The sequence below is a fragment of the Trachemys scripta genome, chromosome 13 (genome assembly GCF_013100865.1).
Source record: "Trachemys scripta elegans isolate TJP31775 chromosome 13, CAS_Tse_1.0, whole genome shotgun sequence".
NCBI lineage: Eukaryota > Metazoa > Chordata > Testudines > Emydidae > Trachemys > Trachemys scripta.
In genome coordinates this window covers 34938873-34957865 of record NC_048310.1, presented here as the reverse complement: position 1 = coordinate 34957865, position 18993 = coordinate 34938873, and the positions used below count along the sequence as shown (strand labels likewise).

At 44.4% G+C, this 18993-nt stretch overlaps 1 protein-coding gene across 4 annotated transcripts in view; it reads right to left on the bottom strand.

Annotated features, from left to right (window-relative positions):
• NECAB2 (N-terminal EF-hand calcium binding protein 2) overlaps positions 1-18993 on the bottom strand; it is a 366975-nt gene that overhangs the window by 278379 nt on the left and 69603 nt on the right. For all 4 annotated transcript variants that reach the window (XM_034788644.1, XM_034788645.1, XM_034788643.1 and 1 more), the window contains exon 2: positions 1059-1083. In XM_034788644.1, coding sequence (XP_034644535.1) covers positions 1059-1061 — 3 coding nt within the window. In that variant the 5' untranslated portion in view covers positions 1062-1083. The remainder of the gene's footprint in view (positions 1-1058; positions 1084-18993) is intronic.

Here is an 18993-nt window from a genome sequence, read left to right as displayed (position 1 = left end):
TATTTCGTGAACCTGTGACAGTGGAATGGCCAAGGAAGGATTAAGGCCCGTCTGTAATATGACTCAGTGGGGTTTTAAGAAGAAGAGGTGCACCCTTCCCCAAGTACAGACACAGAGGGATGGGCCTCTGGGCCAGCAGCAGGGGTGCTCTAAGGACTTAGCTTTTGTTTTGCCTTATTTTGTGAGTTTGGCAGTGAAATGCGCCCTGAGGAGAGGACCTGACAAGAGATTTGGGTGGCTCTGAATTCTTCCCCTGCTGACGAGAGAGTCAACCATTTTACACCACTAAACAAATAGGACAGAACCTAAGTCACAAAAATGAACAATTACAACAGGAACAACAAGGAGTCTGGTGGCACCTTAAAGACTAAGGGTACATCTACACTACAGCGGGGAGTCGATTTAAGATACGCAAATTCAGCTACGTGAATAGCGTAGCTGAATTCGACGTATTACAGCCGACTTACCCCGTTGTGAGGACGGCGGCAAAATCGACTTCTGCCGCTTTTTGTCGGCGGCGCTTACTACCACCTCCGCTGGTGGAGTTAGAGCGCCGATTCGGGGATCGATTGTCGCGTCCCAATGGGACGCGATAAATCGATCCCCGAGAGGTCGATTTCTACCCGCCGATTCAGGCGGGTAGTATAGACCAGGCCTAACAGATTTATTTGGGCATAAGCTTTCGTGAGTAAAAACCTCACTTCTTTGGATGCAACAGGATCAGTCAGTTACTGTTTCTCAGGCAGTTGGTTTATGTTTCTTCAAGATGTGTGTAGTTTACAGACCACTGCTTTCAGGGACAGAGTAGATCTGAATTGCTTAAGGAACACATTTACTTGTTAAGAGTTTCAAGTTAGTGTCACATTGATTCTAAGAATATCGCAGCCATAGAATTACATGACCTTCCTTCTCAAAGCATTAACCTGTATTGCTTTCGTAAAGTCTCCTGGCTTGTTTGAGGTTTGGGGGTGGGGAGCAGTTAAATACAATTATCCACAAGAACATTCTAGGCTCATTCAAAAGAAAAGCAAAATAAATATATGAATATACAGACTTACCATTTTTGTCAGCGCGTCTGAAAATCTAGAATTAAAAAAGAGAGACATGTTTACTATTTTTTGTGATTTGTTACATTTCTTTTTTACTAAATGATTAATACCAAGATTATATCCAGTTACAACCCTAAACAGTGTGATCAAGATTTCTAGCCTATCAAAGCTCATTTCTGATGGTATTTTTATTTTGTATTTTAGAGGGTATTTACTGTGAAAAAAGAAGTTACTGGCCGATTTAAATCCTGGGATGGTGGGAGGCATCCACTAGAAAAGACCCTCCCCTTCCCTGAGGAGGGAGGGGCCACAGACCCCAGAATGTAAGTGATTACTGGGGAAGGAAGTTATTGGACTGACAGTATTGGAATTTTCATTTATGCGCAGAGTAAGTTACATCTTAGATAAGAGTAGTGCAAACATCTCTACGCTTCTGGTGTTTTAAACATTCATCCAACCTTGCTCAGAGCAGGTGCTTAAGATACCAGTCGCAGCCAGTTTCCAGTCTACGCTAGGGCTTGGAAATTTGCTGACACTAGTTAAGCACCACTGGAGCTAACAGTGTGAAATGTTTGCAAAATTCCTCTAGACTATGGTAGACCAGCCCTAAGGGAGAAAGTTCTTTCCATACTAATCACTGTTCTCTCTGCTGAGATTGCCAACAAAAATACATCCAAGAGTAGTGCTGATTTTGAAGTATAGATATTTATCCCCTAGAAATTAATGGAAATCACCAACTCATTCTATTAAGAACTATTAGAGGGCATCAAGCAGTGATAACTTTCAGTCACTACTCTACCAGGGCCACCGAGAGCGGGTTTGGGCCCTGGTGAAAAAAAAATGTTCGGGTCCCCCCCAGCAAGGGCAGACCGGCTAAACAGGGCCGACGGGAGGGGGGGAAGCCGGGCCCCAGTAATTTGTACCAGCTTCCCCCCACCCCTCATCGGCCCTGGTCACTACTATCAGGGAGAGAGGTGCCAGGCTTCATATACATACTCTATTTTGTCCTAAGCCATCCAGCCTACCACTTCAGTAGTGAAGTATTTGCTCAAAGAAGGAAATGGAAAGATGACAGCTCTCACTTCAAAGTACTGTACTCACACCCTTGTGCTGACTCTCCAGCCAGCCAGACCCAGTCCTACACCCCACTAAAGAGTCAATAGACTTTTTGCCACAAAACCCTTTAGCATTTCAGTGGGGGCAGGATCAGAACCCCTTTGTGAGTTCCTGTTTCTATTTGTTAAGCATCAACTTCGCGTTTCACGCTGGATCAAAGAGGAGGAGACAAGGTGCTTGTGCCAAGGAGTTGGCCATCATGGCACAACACAATTAATAATGAGGAACTCTTGTGAAGCCTGGGATTTGATAGGTAACTGAGACAAATAACTGTTGGCCTAGGTTTTCCCATATATTGCTGCAAAATTCACATGCTCAGCGTGAAAGGGGGAAATCATCATCTCCTCTTTAAGCCTGAGCCCATTATTTTGGACTAGAAAGGAGTATTTGGCTAAACAAAAGAAAGATTTCATTGTGGAGGGAATAAAAGCTGCAGCAGCCAGCTCAGAGTCAGTCATAAAATGAAGTCTTATTTTCTGGGTCATAAATTCATTTAAAAAAAAAATCAAAGGAGAAAATGCTGCATGAAAGAAGGAACCCAGGAGGCAAATTGAACTGCACAATGTGTTACTTAAATGAATACTATTTAATTAAGTAACATTAAATCAATGTTCTACCTAGGGTATCGCCTATCCTATATAAGGCTCAAAATGGATACTGTACAAAGACAATGACTCAATATTATATAATATTTAAGGTTGAGCACCCCAGTTCCAATACAATAAGACCCATATTAGAAAAGTCAAACCAACCTCAGAACTCAAAACCTTTAAGGGAAGGCACCAGAGGTTGGCCCACTGCCAATCTCCACAGACAGATCCTGCAGGGTTTGGCTTGTGTAACCAACATCAGCTGGACCCAGTGGGGTTCATTCAGCCTCAGTATAGATACCCTTTTGAGGTTCAGCCACTGGAATGAACATAAGACACCTGGGGGAATATGCACACACAAAGAGACCATTACCTGAGTCAAGTGTAGTGATAGGCAAATGGGTGTGCATTAACATAGGACCCAACTCTTCACTCACACACAGCCCAAATCCAAACCCAAGCTGTGAAGAGGTTCAAAAGTTCAAATAATTTCCCCTTCACCTCTCCTGCTCTTCCTGTTTCTCGAAGGGACAGGAAAAAACAGTGATGAAACACTGAGAGAAAGTATCAGGGGGTAGCCGTGTTAGTCTGTATCTACAAAAACAACAAGGAGTCTGGTGGCACCTTAAAGACTAACAGATTTATTTGGGCATAAGCTTTCGTGAGTAAAAACCTCACTTCTTCGGATGCATAGCTATGCATCCGAAGAAGTGAGGTTTTTACTCACTGAGAGAAAGACACTTCTTGTAATCTCCCCAGCCTGACCACACAGAGAATACTGGAAACAGGCCTGTTCACAAGAGTTTACTACTCACTTTTGCAGCCCTGAAAAGGTTTAGATACCATTTGGATAGGCATACAGGCTGCATTAGCGTTTCACTCCCGCAACCCTTCTTAAAGGGAACATGTGGCAGGTGGGGCTGCCCCTGTGGGACCAAGCCTGGTACGGGAGGTGCTCTCTGCCTTAGTCTACTAGCTTTGGACACCTGTTTGGAGCATGATGGCCCTTGCCATAAGTTTGGCATCAGTCTCTAAACAGGTTAATCAAAAAAATAACCCCAAATGTGGCTGTCTATGCCTTTAAATAAAGAACGTAAACCTCAAATTCAAGTGCTTAGCTGCAGTGCTGAGGGCAAGGCCCTGGCCTGGCCTGGCCTGGCCTAGGGGCTCTGGCTTAGCACTGAGGAGTTCCTCCCCATCCCAGTGACACCTCACACTGCCCCTGAGAAGCAGCCCGCCAAGCTTTCTTAACTGGCCTGCTGGCTCCTGATTGGTCAGTGTCTCCGCCTGGCCCGTCTAGGCCTCTGGAGTACTAAGTCATGCTGGTAGCCTGGTCCGAGTGGGTTTTCCTTCAGCAGGGGTTGTCAGGGTGACAAGGCCTTCAGAAGGGGTCAGCGAAGGCCTGATAGACTGCATCACTGGGCCTTCGGAACAGCAGCTGGCTCTTAAAACTTCGTCAGTTCTGCCAGTCGTGGGGAGGGTGTATTGGAGACAGAGCTGGCACTTGGTTTCTGTGTAGATGGACCTAGACACCAACTGATCCCTTGGAAATGGACCCCTGGGAGGGGTAAACCGTACACCCAGATGGAGTGAATTGAAGAGACGTCTCCACAAGGAACATGTCTGAGAATTCCTCCACTCCAGCCCCCATTCCCGTGGGTTCCCCGTGAGAACAGTGAAAAATGTAAGTGTAAAATACTACCCATCTGAGTGTTCCCATTGACTTCAGGTTTTCAGGACTGGGCCATATGTGGGCAGCCTGCCAAGGGCATGTCTATCAGGAAGCAGTTATTTGTAAATCCAATTGTTTTTAAATGTAGCTAAGTGGGCAACATTGCCTTGCATCTGGGTTATAGCACGGAGCCCCACAACAAACAATAGAAGTAGAAATCAAGCGAGCCCCATTTAATGTCCTCAGTTTGACTGGAACAGGTTCATTCACAGGACCATTGGACACACCCCTATAAACAATACCCATTGTATTCTGCCTCTAGTATGCAATGTTTTTCCTTTCCTCTTTTCTTCTTACTCTCGCACAGGATCAGCAGATGTTATCTTTGTGTTTTAAATGCTGATTACTGCAAATTTTTTTGTTTCCTTGCTGCATCCTTCTGTTATTATTCTCTGGTGCTTTGAATCAAAGACACTATATAAAGTGCAATGCAGAAGCAGTAAAAGCTATTTAAGGTGGTGGAGGAGACATTCTGCTCTCAAAGTGTGATGGTCGGAGGGGGCAAATCATCGGTGGTAAGAAATGTAGCTTTTTAACAATGTTTTGGGACAAGTAAAGAGCTGTTTGGGAGCTCAGTTCTCATCTCACTGAAATCCTAACAAGAAAAGATTTTCCTCCAATTTATTACCCTGAGAAATGCATTACTGAGAGTATAATCTAGGGAAAAATCCCATCATAGAAGACCTGACCTTATCATACAGTAGTAGTATGGCCAAGGACAGATTAAACACAAAATGTGACCTAGCCTAGCTCAGGAGTTAACTAAAAAAAGGGTGGGGGATGCTGAATTATGGATCATATCTTAAGATGCCACTCATGTGGCAAAGTTTTAGAAAAAATGATGCACTAACATACACTGGCAGAGTTGGATAGCCCTGCTAGAAACTGGCAAGCACCAGAATTTCTAGGATCTTGATCATGGGCATGTAAGGACTTTCCTCCTTTTTGTTTTTATGTTTTGCAATTTGTCACTAGAGCAGAGACTGTTAATTCTTTAAAAGGCTCTAATTTCTCCTTGGTCAATGTGTGAGATTCCTATTAGGGCCAATGGAAAAAACATACGAACATTGAGGGTCTCCTTTCACTAAACAGAGATCAAGAGTCGACAGCCAAAGCCATTAATAAAGTTGGGAGTAACATAACAGACTAAGGCACTTCTCAGTCCTTAAACCTGCAAGAGTTTCTTCTATATGGAGTTTTTGCTGGTGGGCAAGCACATCATGTTGATGACTTACTTCTCCTCAGAATCAGGAGAAGCTGGGGAAGACACTACCCATGATACAACTAGAATGTATTTATTCAGCAGCGTCAAGCTGTGCCGCCATCGTTACTGGCAAGCAAGACTTCCTATATCAATTTAATTAGACCCTCAAACATCCACACAAAAATAGAAACCAACCGGAATTCCAAAAGAGCCTGTAATTAAAGATACAATGCTTGGTAAACAGAGACAGCAAGAAAGTCAACGTATGAACATCTGGAATGCACACCAAGACCCTGATGAAGACACAAGTAACAATGATTACTCAGCTGTGCTGCCAAGAATCTTGCTTACATAAAGGCCTGTGAAATATTCTCTGCTGCAGGGAAAGGATGGCTTCGAAAACTCATAAGGAACTCCACAATGTTCTCTTGTTTTAGTTACCATGCTGTGAATTTTGGAGAGGATGGCAGAGTTAAGAGATACAGCATCTTTTGAAAGGGATATATTTAGACTGCAGGATGATGGAGGGAAATTTGCAAGGTGATGGGTTCACCTACAGACAATCAGGGCTGAAATTTTCAAACCTAGATAGAACACTTGAACACCCAGCCTCCATGGATTTCAATAAGAAACGGATGTTCAAAATCCCTGTGCAGCTTTTAAAATCCCTTCCTGGAGGTTTAACTAACATTTTTGTACTAACGGGGCTAAGTTACTCTAGTCACACATGAATGGAATTTGGTGCACCTGACAGTCCAAGGGTTTCAAAGAGCTTTACAAGCATTAATTAAGCAAGCCTCCCAACTCCTGCACAAAGTAGGTATAGCCCAAATACTGCATGGGTATCCACCCCAACTGGCCTGCCTGGAACCCCAACTGACAGCGAAGAGGCTCCCGCGTACAGATCCGGTTTCAGAACCAGGACCTTAGTTTCTGGTCCCAGGTTTTCACGCTCAGCTGAGGCTCAGAGGTTGGATGAGTTACCCACAGCCACACAGCAAGGCTGGATTACAGCCAGAAACAGAAGCCAGCAGGCCGCTTTTCTCCAGCATCACGTCCTTCCCCAGCATCTCAGAGGGATCACCTCACACTCAAGTAACTATAATAAGGGAAGGAGGCGATTCATACCCCTGGGCTGCAGACTGGAGTGAAGTCTAGTGAATTAGTGCTACTGGTAAACACAAATCCACCATTAACCCTTTCCATGCTAACCTACGGGGATGCAAAACTGCAGGCACGCTAGGTGCCCACAGAGGGGAGTACTTCACTTAGCTGCTCCATCAGCAGCCCCAGTGCAGAGCTCAAGTGGTGGAAAGTATTGCTTTGGCCCTCCAAACCAGGATGTATTTCACCCTCAGTTATGGGTAACATACCTATGTGCTGTATGATTTAGGTTTTTAAATTTAATATTCATTACATCTTTACTAGTTATAGACATTAATTTAATTTGTTCATTCTCACTATAGCTTTTCTGTGGAATTATATTCAAAACAGAGTTAAGGTTTTAGAAAATGCATTCATTTTTATAAACTAAACATAAATCCTACTCTGCAAAAAATATCGATAGTACCGACGTGCTTTTGAAGTGCCTCTGTAGATTCTTAACACCGCAGTTCCGATTCCTATATCATTACAAGCAAATTCCTCACTATATCCGCATTGATTGCAGTAGTCACCAAAGGTGGAATTGGTTTAGCCGTTAAAGTGGCCCAGGCTAGAATGTTTAGGAAGATGGAGAACAGGATTGAAGGGAAATGGCTACAAAAAAGAAGGATTGGGGTGGATTAAGGCTACAGACCTGCACACTGGGCCCCAGATCCTGGAGTCATGGGATTATATTAGAAGTTAAGATTTAATATGTTGTAACAGGAAGCTCCTTGTCCTCGTGGTTAAGAAAGAGCTTGACAATATGGGATTGTAGTGAGGCCTTACTGGAAATCCTACGCCCGCCCATGTCTAAAGGCCCCTTCTCCAGCCTTGCGGGAGGGACCACTGGACACAGGAACCAACTGAATGTGGGGGATGACTAATGAATAACAGGGTCAAGAGTGAAGGTCACAGATTCAAAACACAGGGTCACAGGGATCCAGAGGGGGACACTGAGCAGAGAACCCTGGACACCACCCACTGCCCCTCAAAGCTGCCTAGGGAGCCAGCAGACGCTGCCCAGAGGAACTCTGCCAGATGTGTGACACCAGGGAGGAGCGGAAACAGGCCCCACAGTCGCAGAGCACCCCCTCATCTAGCATCCTCCCTCTGATGAAGATGGCCACTTTGGCCAGGGCCAGGAGGTTGATGAGGTCTCGTGACTTCATGGGGCCAGGGACAGGGTGTGAGAAGATAAACAGGTGTGTGGGAAAGTGCAGCCAGAATCTCAACAAGAGGTTCTGGAGGAGCCGGAATAGGGGCTGCAACCTGGCGCATTCAAGATACGTGTGTGCTGGGTTCTCCCTCATGCTGCAAAAGGAGCAGGTGTCGGGGATGGGGGTGAACCATGCCAGGTACACGCCTGTGCTCACGGCTCCATGGAGGAGCTGCCAACCGATATCCCTGGCAGGCTGTGGTGGAAGAGAGGCTGCCCACCGGGGTTCCTCACCCTCCACAGGTGATAGATAGATAGTCCCGCCCTTTGGTATCAGGGCGAGACACGAGGGTAAGGATGTGTGGAGCACGAGTGCCAGAATATACAGGAGGTGGAGCCAACTATACACATTCCTCCAAGGTGGAGGGCTGGCCAACAGGGTTGGGGTCAGGGGGCAAGGACAATGAACTTAGAGGTCCAGGAGGCAAGGGGGGGACAACAGGGGAAAGGGAAACCCACCCCTGGGGTGGGACCTCTCCCTCGCCTGGTAATGGCCCTGCCGCCCTCTCCTCCACAGGCCCCACACAATGGAGCCAGGGCCCACCCGCTCATCTGGGTGCAATGGGGGGGCTGCCCCCAGGGCCCAAGCGGGATCAATAGAAGAAGGAGAAGGCCACCAGGGTTGCCGGCGATGGCAGGGCGGGTTCCCTCCTGGGTCTCGGAGGTCCCAGGCACCCCTCCATGCTGGGCCAGGGGGCAGTCCCTCTGGATGTGCCCCGTCGCCCAGCAGAGGTAACACCAGGCCTCCCCCAAGGAGTAGTCCACCCAGTAGAGAGCTCCCTGGTAGGGCACAGAAAAGGACCCCTCTAGTGCCACCCCGTCACGCACCGCTGCCAGCCGTTGGATTTGGACCTGCCGGTGGAAGGACAGGATGTGACAGAGGGCGGAGTCCTTGCAGCCCAGCGAGAGAGGGCTGATAACAGATATCCTCTTCCCCAGGCAGTGACAGGCAATGCCCAAAGACGTAGTGAGGTTGACTGGCCCCCCACCGACCCAGAGGAGAAGAAATCCTGCTGCAGAACCACTACAGGGGTATTAACTCCAAGATGCACTGCTTTGGATGCCTTGACACCACTCCAACAGCGTGTGTGTGACAGGAGAGAAGCACCATTCAAGGAGATATGCTGCAGCTGCTGGGGTAAGCTCTGTGGGGGCCCTGCTGCCACCTTTGCCTCTCTGGGGGGAAGAGGGTACCATGACTGCCACTTCTGCAGCTCCCAAAGGAAGAGGAGCCCTGCTGCCAAGCCTCAGGAGAGAAGGTGCCCATATGCAATTGTCCCAGTCTGGGATGGGAGGAGGACCCCACCACCAAAAACATGGGCCAGGGCAAGGAGGCAGAGGTGGAGCCAAAACAGAGTCTGTCTCATGGTGTGTGTAGGGCCCCAGATTGCCTTAATTCAGCCCTGGGAAGAGACAAGGAGTATGGCTGGGTGGGGTGCTTCATTCGATTCAATGCAGAACTGCAGGGTTGAAACACAAAATGTAAGGAGGAACTCTGACCATCTTTTTATAGGTGGTATTTGAGCCCTGCTGCCCTTGCTAATCATAGTCTGGAAGACACAGATCAGAAGACTCAGCTCTAACCCCTTTACACAAAGATCCCACACTACCAAAAGTTTGAACATCAGTCACAGCAGCATTTTGAACTCTAACCAAACCAGAAATATTATGAAGTGGGAAAAGTTTGGCTCCTTTCCCGCCGTGTCCGTTCCTGCAAAATGCAGAACTGCATCCACCCCAAAGTGTGATCTCTCTGGATTTGCAGTGACATTGTTTGTGCCATTTTAATTTGGCAGTGAAGTCACTTAGACTTAGTCAAGACAACTGCATTGGAGGTCACAAAGACTAGAGGAGATTAAATATTAATGGATAAATTCTGCCCTTAATACCATACACGCAACCCCCATTAGCTTCACCCCACTGGCTGAGGAGACGTGTGACCGCTGGGAGCTCTGCACAGCACACAATCTTGCACTACTACTTAGGCATGGACTCAGATGACTAGGAATGTCCTTTCCATCCCATCACCTCCGATTCTCCGATTGTCAGGCTCACCTACCATTTTCAAGAAGTAAACAGCAGATTATCCCTGAACCAAAAATACTGTCCTTACCACCTCCAGTGCACGCTTCTCAGCCGCGTTTCTAAATGTATTAGACACACAAGCTTTTCAAAATATCGGCCAAGTTATTCCATTATGTAAACTCACTGACTTCAGTGAAGTAACACAAGAAATAAACATGGCCAGCCAATTGTTTGCAAGATACTAATGGGGCACTAGTCCATTTTAGCAATTAACTGAGAACAAAAGCTATTTTGTAATAAAATTAGCCTTAAAGTAAAGACTGACAAAAAAAATCACAGGTGAAACGGAAATGAAATGTTTTTGTTGTCGTTGTTAAAATAGGTGAAGTTGCTGCTTAAAACAATGTTTGGGATGACAGCTCTTTTGAAAACACTCATTTAATTCACCCCTAAGCAGTTTAAAACAGCTACAATGTTAAAACCTTGAAAAAATCAGGTTTTATAATCTAAACGTTCAATTTCATTCATTTCCCACAATCACTTCCTTAAGTCAAAGAATTGTTCTACTTCATGTAGGGTTTATTATTATTCCTGCAGCAGGTTAATATGATGGGTTTAAAAAAAACCACATGATTCAACAGCAGTTTTCATTTCCTGTGCTGCTAATAGAAGGATAAGCAAGGTGTGACGAAGCCTGCTGAAGGAGGAGATTCTAGGGGAGAGGGCAAAGGAAAAGAAAAATGTTCCGTTATATAAAAAAGTTTGCTTAATAGTTGTAGTATCACGTGTGTAGAGGAATTTAGGAATACAGACAAGGCCTATCCCAGGCTCTCCTACAAAATGAGTCCTGACTCCCCATCAGATCCATGGAGACTGGCTCCATGAGGTTTCTGTTCTTGCATCAGGTGTGTCAAAGTAAATCTTCCCTTCGCTCCTCCACCCTGACCCCTGTTAGCAAATGCCCATCTCATGACTGCAGGGAGGGGGACGATGCACCTTCCATTACTAATATAAAACAGTAACACAATCTAAGTCCCTGCAGCCACATCGCTTTGGGCTATGTCACCATCATCAGCTCTCATGAGTGAAGCATGGGTTGACATGATCAGTGCTCACAGGGGTGGCCAACATCAACTCCCGTAGAAGAGAGAGAGGTGGTGATTCAGTACACAGCACGCTTTCCTCCGAGTGCTGAAGTATTGTCCCACCAGGCGATAGGGGCTCTGGTCTGTGGAGATGCTGTTTTCCAGAACAAACTACTAAGGGAACATCTACACTGCAGCTGGGAGCGTGCGTCCCCATGTGAGTAGACAGACACTATCTCAAGCAGAGCTAGCGCACTAAACCAGTGCAGCCCCGTGTAGCATGGGTGGCACTTCAGGCTAGCCACCCAAGTACAAAGCACTGCCTAGGTATGTACTCAGGCTCCTAGCCTCAGCCACCACCTCTGACTACACTGCTATTTGCAGCGTGCTTGCTCCAGCAGAGGTACCACGTCTGTCTACTTGCATGGGGAAGCACGCTTCCAGCTGCAGTGTAGACAGACCCCAAGTCATTGCAGATCTTATCCTATTGAAGATCCTACTTTTCACAAGACTGTGGGTTGCAAACCAAGGTGTCCTGGCCAAGTTCTTATTTCAGTATTTATTCCCTGCTTACTTATATTCCTCTCGCAGTTTCACCTGGGTATGAGACAATCCAGGAGCATAAAATAGACACCTTTCCCGCAGGATGGAAGTGTGTTTTCTACAGGAACTCAATGGAATTCATGCACTAGGGCAGGACATCCTTTGAAGGAAAGGTGGAATTTTAAGGCTACAAGAGGTGGGCAGTAGCTACATTTCAGAGATAGGTGATGACACCTTCATATGTAGGTGATCACTGCTGGACTCAGGGGAGACCTCAAAAGGTGGCTGGTACACCATGATTTGAAGCCAGCCACAGGCAATTTTGGGCTTTGGTGCAACTGAAGGCAGGCTCAGGGCTGCTCTAACTTCCATTCGGATGTTGATGGCTTCTGGCAGCCGAGGACAGCCATGCTGCTATGAGCCCCATGCCAGGGGTACCTTCAGAAAGCCAATTAAGCCAGAGTAGCACAGAGGTTTAGTAGGGTCAGGAATCTGGCCTCTAGTCTCTTCAATCAATTGCTCACTTCTCAAAGGAACTCTTATGCTCTTTTGCATTCACTCATTTGTTTTTCTACATTAATACAGTTACAGACACTTTCCACCCACCATGGTCTTTAAAAGACCTTTCTTGCACTCACTGCAGTCAGTTCTTCTTAGCAATGTAAGTACCTAGGAACTCTGTCTCCTTCATACTTGTTGAAGTATTGAGTGGGTGTGCATCTTACAGGATAAGCATCAAGAAGAGCTATTAGTGGAAAGAGTTATGGTGCTAACGTGGCACAGCTAAATCAAAGGAACGAGCATCTGCCAAAGGGATGTTAATAGCTGGATTACACAGGATGCTATCCTCCTCTTTTCTTTCTGAGGAGGAGAGGTGTGTGTGTGTGGGGAAAGGAGGCAACCTATGCCATCAGCAAGGATCTAAGTAACACTTCAAAAGGCACAATTTCATAACAGCTGGACAGGAGTGCAGGTTTCAAGAGGCCGTTTCCACACAAAGATTTGTTGGATGTAATATTCCCATAGAGCATCTCTACTTCGACTCCAAACTTCACTGACTTGCAGGTGTAAAATGTTAGCCTGCCATGGCAATATTTTACCAAAGCAGGTGATGTGCTGGAGAAAGGGATCACTTATACTTCACCCTTCCTATTGATTTTCAAAGGGAGCTCTCACCACATGTGGCTAGATCAAGCTTTGGAAGCCTTAGTGAATGTCAGATAGGATACAGAGGAGTCAAACCTCTGTATTGTTCTGTGGAGCACTCTTATTTCTACTTTAATATTTTAGTACTAGTGAAAGGTCTGATGGCCTTTCATTATTGCACAGAACAGATGCGCTACAGACTTCAGTGCGAGCTCTCTCTCCTGCCTGCATCCCAATACACATACAATACAGTGTTCCAGCCTGGAACTTCTACTCTGACCTTGGGGGATCGGTAGGTCCTTTTAGTTCTTGGCCTCCGCCAAGAAAGCCAACCAGAAAGCCAAGACAAATGTGATGCAGGAAGGTGTAAACCAGGAACTAGCCAGAGATCAACAACTCATTTCTACAGGGCACATGACTGACCCTGCAGTTGAGCAGTACTTAAATATGTATATTGTGCCCAGTCTTTAGCTAACCTCTGCTCCCACCAGAGTCATATTAACACTCGAGAGGTCAGGGTGTTCTGAGATACTTTGGGATTTTATAAATGAAGATTGAGGAGAAGGGTCATTTCCAGTCTTCCATTTTTTCATCCTGAGAGAGAAATGAGCAGAGTTACAGGGGTGAAAGGGAGAGGAGGAGAGAAAGAATGAATATATTAAAAACAGGAGAGGGGAACAGAGTAAGGGGAGTAAGAAGAAAATATTGGAAATGTGATTCTTTTACTAGCTAGAGCCAGAATAGAGACTAAGGGAGAGAGAATCACAAAAAATGTTGGTTCTTTGTTCTGCATTTGGGAAGTCACTGCTAGACACAAGCCAAATTCTTCCCGAAGTTACATCCACGCAGCCTCATTTAAGTCAATCAAAGGAGTTGTGGGAGGCATCATCTAGGATAGAATCTGGCCACAGAGCAGATTATTAAAGAGCTGAGAAATATGGACGGAGAACGAAGCGCAACAAGCCCTAATCAGAAGTGGTAGAGAAGGGAGAGGAGAGTGTTCCACTCGTCAATTTGCCTCCTGGGCCAGATTTTCGAATGGGCTCAACATATTGGATGCTGAGCTCTTCTGAAACCCAGCTGAGCCCTTTCGAAAGATGGACACTTAATGGGATGCCAAGTGGGAGATGGGCGCTTATAAAACGCGGACCCCGTGTATTTAAACCACAAGGGACTCACCTGCCTACAGTTTAATATTGATTGTCTTTTGTTGCTGCTATCTATGAATTAAGCTATGCTATTAATATGATTTATTCAAAGATAGCTTTGTTTCAGGGTTAATTTCAGCCACTACTCTTGTGCTTTTAATTAAAAAGCGGGGCAGCAGGAAGTAATTGATAGCAATGGTCTGCAAATAGGTGTCTGCGTGCTGACCAGATGGAGTTATAAATGGTTCTCTCTAGATACATCTACTGCTCTCATGCCCAGGGTTTCTTGAAATTTACATTTTACTTTGTATATACACATACAAATTATATGATTTGGTACAGTTCCTTTGCACTATTTCCCTTGGTCTTTACAGTTTAATGGTGTTACCACTCTTGCAATTTTATTAATAGTCTCACAATATTTGGTGTTTGTGGGGGTTGGGGTTTTTTTAAAACACACCCCAGTGCCTGATTATATGAGAATTCCAGATAAAACATTTTAGTCCTCATCATCTCTAAATAACCCAGAAGGCAAATCAAAATAACTCAACATACATTATTTTTAAAATCTCGTGATCTTTAAGGAAGTCTCATTAATTTGGTTGGCCTGATTCATGATTTTTGAATGCTTGGGTCTAGCAGTACTGGATTAACTACGGATAGCCAGCATGAATGCTACAGTACAGTCTTAATTTAGTTACCACCCCAGCTGGGAATCAAGAAGACCATTTTAATAAACTACATGGTCAAATGTTATAAATAATTGATCCATAGGGCAGGAAAGCTGTGTGCAGATTGGTGTCTGTTAACTGCTCAGAGATCACTGAGTATTATGGGCTGTAACTATGGCACATTATACAAAATTAACAACTCCAGGTATGCTGCTATAATGCACCAGCGTGCAAACGGGTGCAATGTTACATAGCTGAGTTTCAAGATGCGGGAATGCATTGAGATCCACGCTGATGACGACTATTTAGATACAGACCCCTGTCTGATCCTAGCACATTAGGCTGATTTTGCTGATATGGCAGCAAATTAGCTTTAAATGCTGAATGATGCTTTCCATGTATCTTGGAGCAAGAAATCAGCATAGCCTAACCTACCATTGCTCTTTCCTAGCACCTATCAATCACTATTTTAAAGCCCCATTTATGCTGGGAAGTGCCCAGTGTTTAAAGATAGTCTCCATTCATTTATTAATAGGGTTCAGAAAAGCGAGTCTGCAATTTTACGTGTTATATTTTAACACCTGGAATACCAGAATCTTAAACTGCACCTTTAAACACTATTGATCATCTATTTTACTCACCCAAAAGAATGTACATGAGCCTGTTTGCAAACTGGTGCAAGACACAGAAAAATTTAGACTCAAACTAGTTTCTATCCTTAAATGATGTTTCTCTTGTCCCTGATGGAGACGGAGAGATCTCACCCATTCTACCTTCTCCATTTTATCCCTCCTTGACCCTCAAGGTCCCATGAAGAGCCACTATTCTGTGGTGGACAAGCACTTTCTTAATAACCCATCTATGTTCTTCATTAATCACACCAAAGGATTATTGTCTGTTACTTACCAATCCCCAAGTGTCCCATTCCCTATCTACCCCATTGTCTTTACAGAACTCCTGTCACTCTGGCACAGCAAAGAGGCCATTAGTAGGTAACAAACCAGTTAACAAGGATAGCTATGTAGGAATATTCCACTAAGGCCAACAAATCATATCAGCTTCCAGACTGGTATTATATAGTTTATCATAGACTCATAGACTCATAGACTTTAAGGTCAGAAGGGACCATTATGATCTTCTGGTCTGACCTCCCGCATGATGCAGGCCACAAAGCCGTCCCTACCCTTTCCCTTGACTCTGCTGTTGAAGTCCCCAAATCCTGTGGCTTAGAGACTTCAATTAGCAGAGAATCCTCCTGCCAGCGATCCCTGCCCCATGCTGCGGAGGAAGGCGAAAAACCTCCAGGGCCTCTGCCAATCTACCCTGGAGGAAAATTCCTTCCCGACCCCAAATATGGCGATCAGTAAAACCCCGAGCACGTAGGCAAGATTCTCCAGCCTCACCCTCATTAGCCATTATACCATTTACCTGCCATGGCACGCTGTTCCTTTGACTAAAATTATGTTGTCCCCTTAAACCATTCCTTCCATAAACTTATCTAACTTAATCTTAAAACCAGACAGGTCCTTTGCCCCCACCGTTTCCCTCGGAAGGCTGTTCCAATATTTCACCCCTCTGACGGTCAGAAACCTTCGTCTAATTTCAAGCCTAAACTTCCCCACGGCCAGTTTATATCCATTCGTTCTCCTGTCCACATTAGTACTGAGCTGGAATAATTCTTCTCCTTCCCTGGTATTTATCCCTTTGATATATTTAAAGAGAGCAATCATACCCCCCTCAGCCTACTCTAGGCAGGGGCTTTTCTTACGTCAGTGTCCAGTGATTGTGTACAATAAAAAGTTAAATGTGTAGATTCATTCAAAAAGTCATGCAGAAAAATCTAAAATTCCAACACCATGCTGTGTGGTAGGTATTTTGCACATGCATTTTTGATCCTGCTATCTGTACAGTACCTCTTTCTTAAATGCCTAGATAGTTGTTCTGAACTTGAAGAAAAGGTATCAGGGATGCATGAGTCAAAGGAAATTTAGAGCAGGAGAAAGAATAAAGAGAATGGAAATAAGTAACATGGATAATTTGTAAGTTTCAGAACAGGCATTTGAGCTGAGTGACTAATTCATAACCAACCATTTAAACAAATTTAACCTTCTTCTGAGTGTTAAGCTGCCTGTGAACAGGTTGTGATTTGCTTGGATTTGGCATTCAAATATATTTGATTAAATTTTTCACAGATCATTTATTCTACAGCTTTCTCTCCAGAATTCAAACTGCTTAGTTGTGACTAATCAAATAAGTCACATGGTATATTTTATTCCCTGAATGGTTTAATGGAACTCATTCAGGTTTCTGGTGCTAATGCTCATGGAAAGAGAATAAGTTTCTTCCTTGAGAATTTGAGAGTGTGACCTTAAATTTGCTTTTAGCCAATATTCTTAAGAGTAAAAGTTCATGGAAAGCAACGATGTAAAGGGCCCATGAACACAGTTGGCAACTTTCACACAGTAAATAAGCCCCCTGATTTTCACAATAAGCCTAAAATCAAGCTAATCCCATTTCAAAACAAGGCCAAAACAAGCCAATCCCTGAGAACCTCAACACTCTATGTGACTAAATCCCCCCAGAGTGCAGTCTGGGACTGGCGTGGGCACGCTGTGCATTCCTGACTTTCTCTCCCCCTTGCCCCTGCTTGTTGGGAGCCAATCAAAAAAAAAAAAAAAAAAGCAACAAGCTACAAGTCAAAAACTAGCCAACAAGCAACTCATAAGCCAATTAAGCCAAAAACAAGCCCAATTTCTGTGTTTTTTTCACGGGTTTGGCATGTCTGCCCATGAACTGCTGAGAGGAAGGATGGTCTTGTGATTAGAGCATTGGAAAAGGACTGTGGAGCCCAAAATTGCATTCCCAGCTCTGCCACAGACTTTTTGGACAAGTCTTTCATTGTGCCTTAAGTTCCAGATCTGTAAAATGGGGATAATACTTCCTTTCTCCCACCCTTTGTCTATCATATCTGATTGTAAGCTCTTTGGACTGGTAACTGTCTCAGCGAGTGTTTATAAAGAGCCTAAGACAGCAGAGTCACAATCTCAGTTGATGCTCTTGCTGTAGTTATAAATAATGAAGGTAAAACAAACTTTTACAGAACCACATTTTCAAATTATTTTTGCAGCATTCACTCAACTCTACTTCCAACCAATAAGAGATAATGCAAAAAAAGATCTTTAACAATCTAACCGGAAAGCAAAGGAATGATTCAGATACAGATGAATGTGCTGTGCATTATATCAGAGGGGTAGCCGTGTTAGTCTGAATCTGTAAAAAGCAACAGAGGGTCCTGTGGCACCTTTGAGACTAACAGAAGTATAGGGAGCATAAGCTTTCNGAAAGAACCTAAGTAACTAATGCGTTTTCGTGGATCTGACTTTTTTTTTTTCCTCCACCTACTGAAGGTTTAACCAAAGATGGTTGGAACCTGTGTTGCCAACATAGATGACACAGTTGCGCAAACAACAATATTTTGGCCTGACAAGATGGTCAATAGGTGGAAGATATTGTTATAGTTAAAAACGGTCATATTAATGTTAAGCTCCATTCAACATGCCAGATTTTTTGTTGAAAATGGGAAAAGGAGAGATTGATATGAGAAAATGTGAAGTATAAACTTGTAACATTATGTAACCACGGGGAAACGAAACAAACTATAATGCACAGGGGGTCCTGTGGCACCTTTGAGACTAACAGAAGTATAGGGAGCATAAGCTTTCGTGGGTAAGAACCTCACTTCTTGCATCTGAAGAAGTGAGGTTCTTACCCATGAAAGCTTATGCTCCCTATACTTCTGTTAGTCTCAAAGGTGCCACAGGACCCCCTGTGCATTATAGTTTGTTTCGTTTCCCCGTGGTTACATAATGTTACAAGTTTATACTTCACATTTTCTCATATCAATCTCTCCTTTTCCCATTTTCAACAAAAAATCTGGCATGTTGAATGGAGCTTAACATTAATATGACCGTTTTTAACTATAACAATATCTTCCACCTATTGACCATCTTGTCAGGCCAAAATATTGTTGTTTGCGCAACTGTGTCATCTATGTTGGCAACACAGGTTCCAACCATCTTTGGTTAAACCTTCAGTAGGTGGAGGAAAAAAAAAAAGTCAGATCCACGAAAACGCATTAGTTACTTAGGTTCTTTCAATGTCTCCATTATGCATCAATTATTTCTAAACAGTAGCATGTCTCTTCCCACCAAAATATTTAGATTGGGAGCGACATTCAATTGTATTAGTTGGGCCAAAGACAATCTGAAGCAGTTCAATTTGGCAGAACTAGTTAATTCATAAACCCATCATCTCTTTGGGTC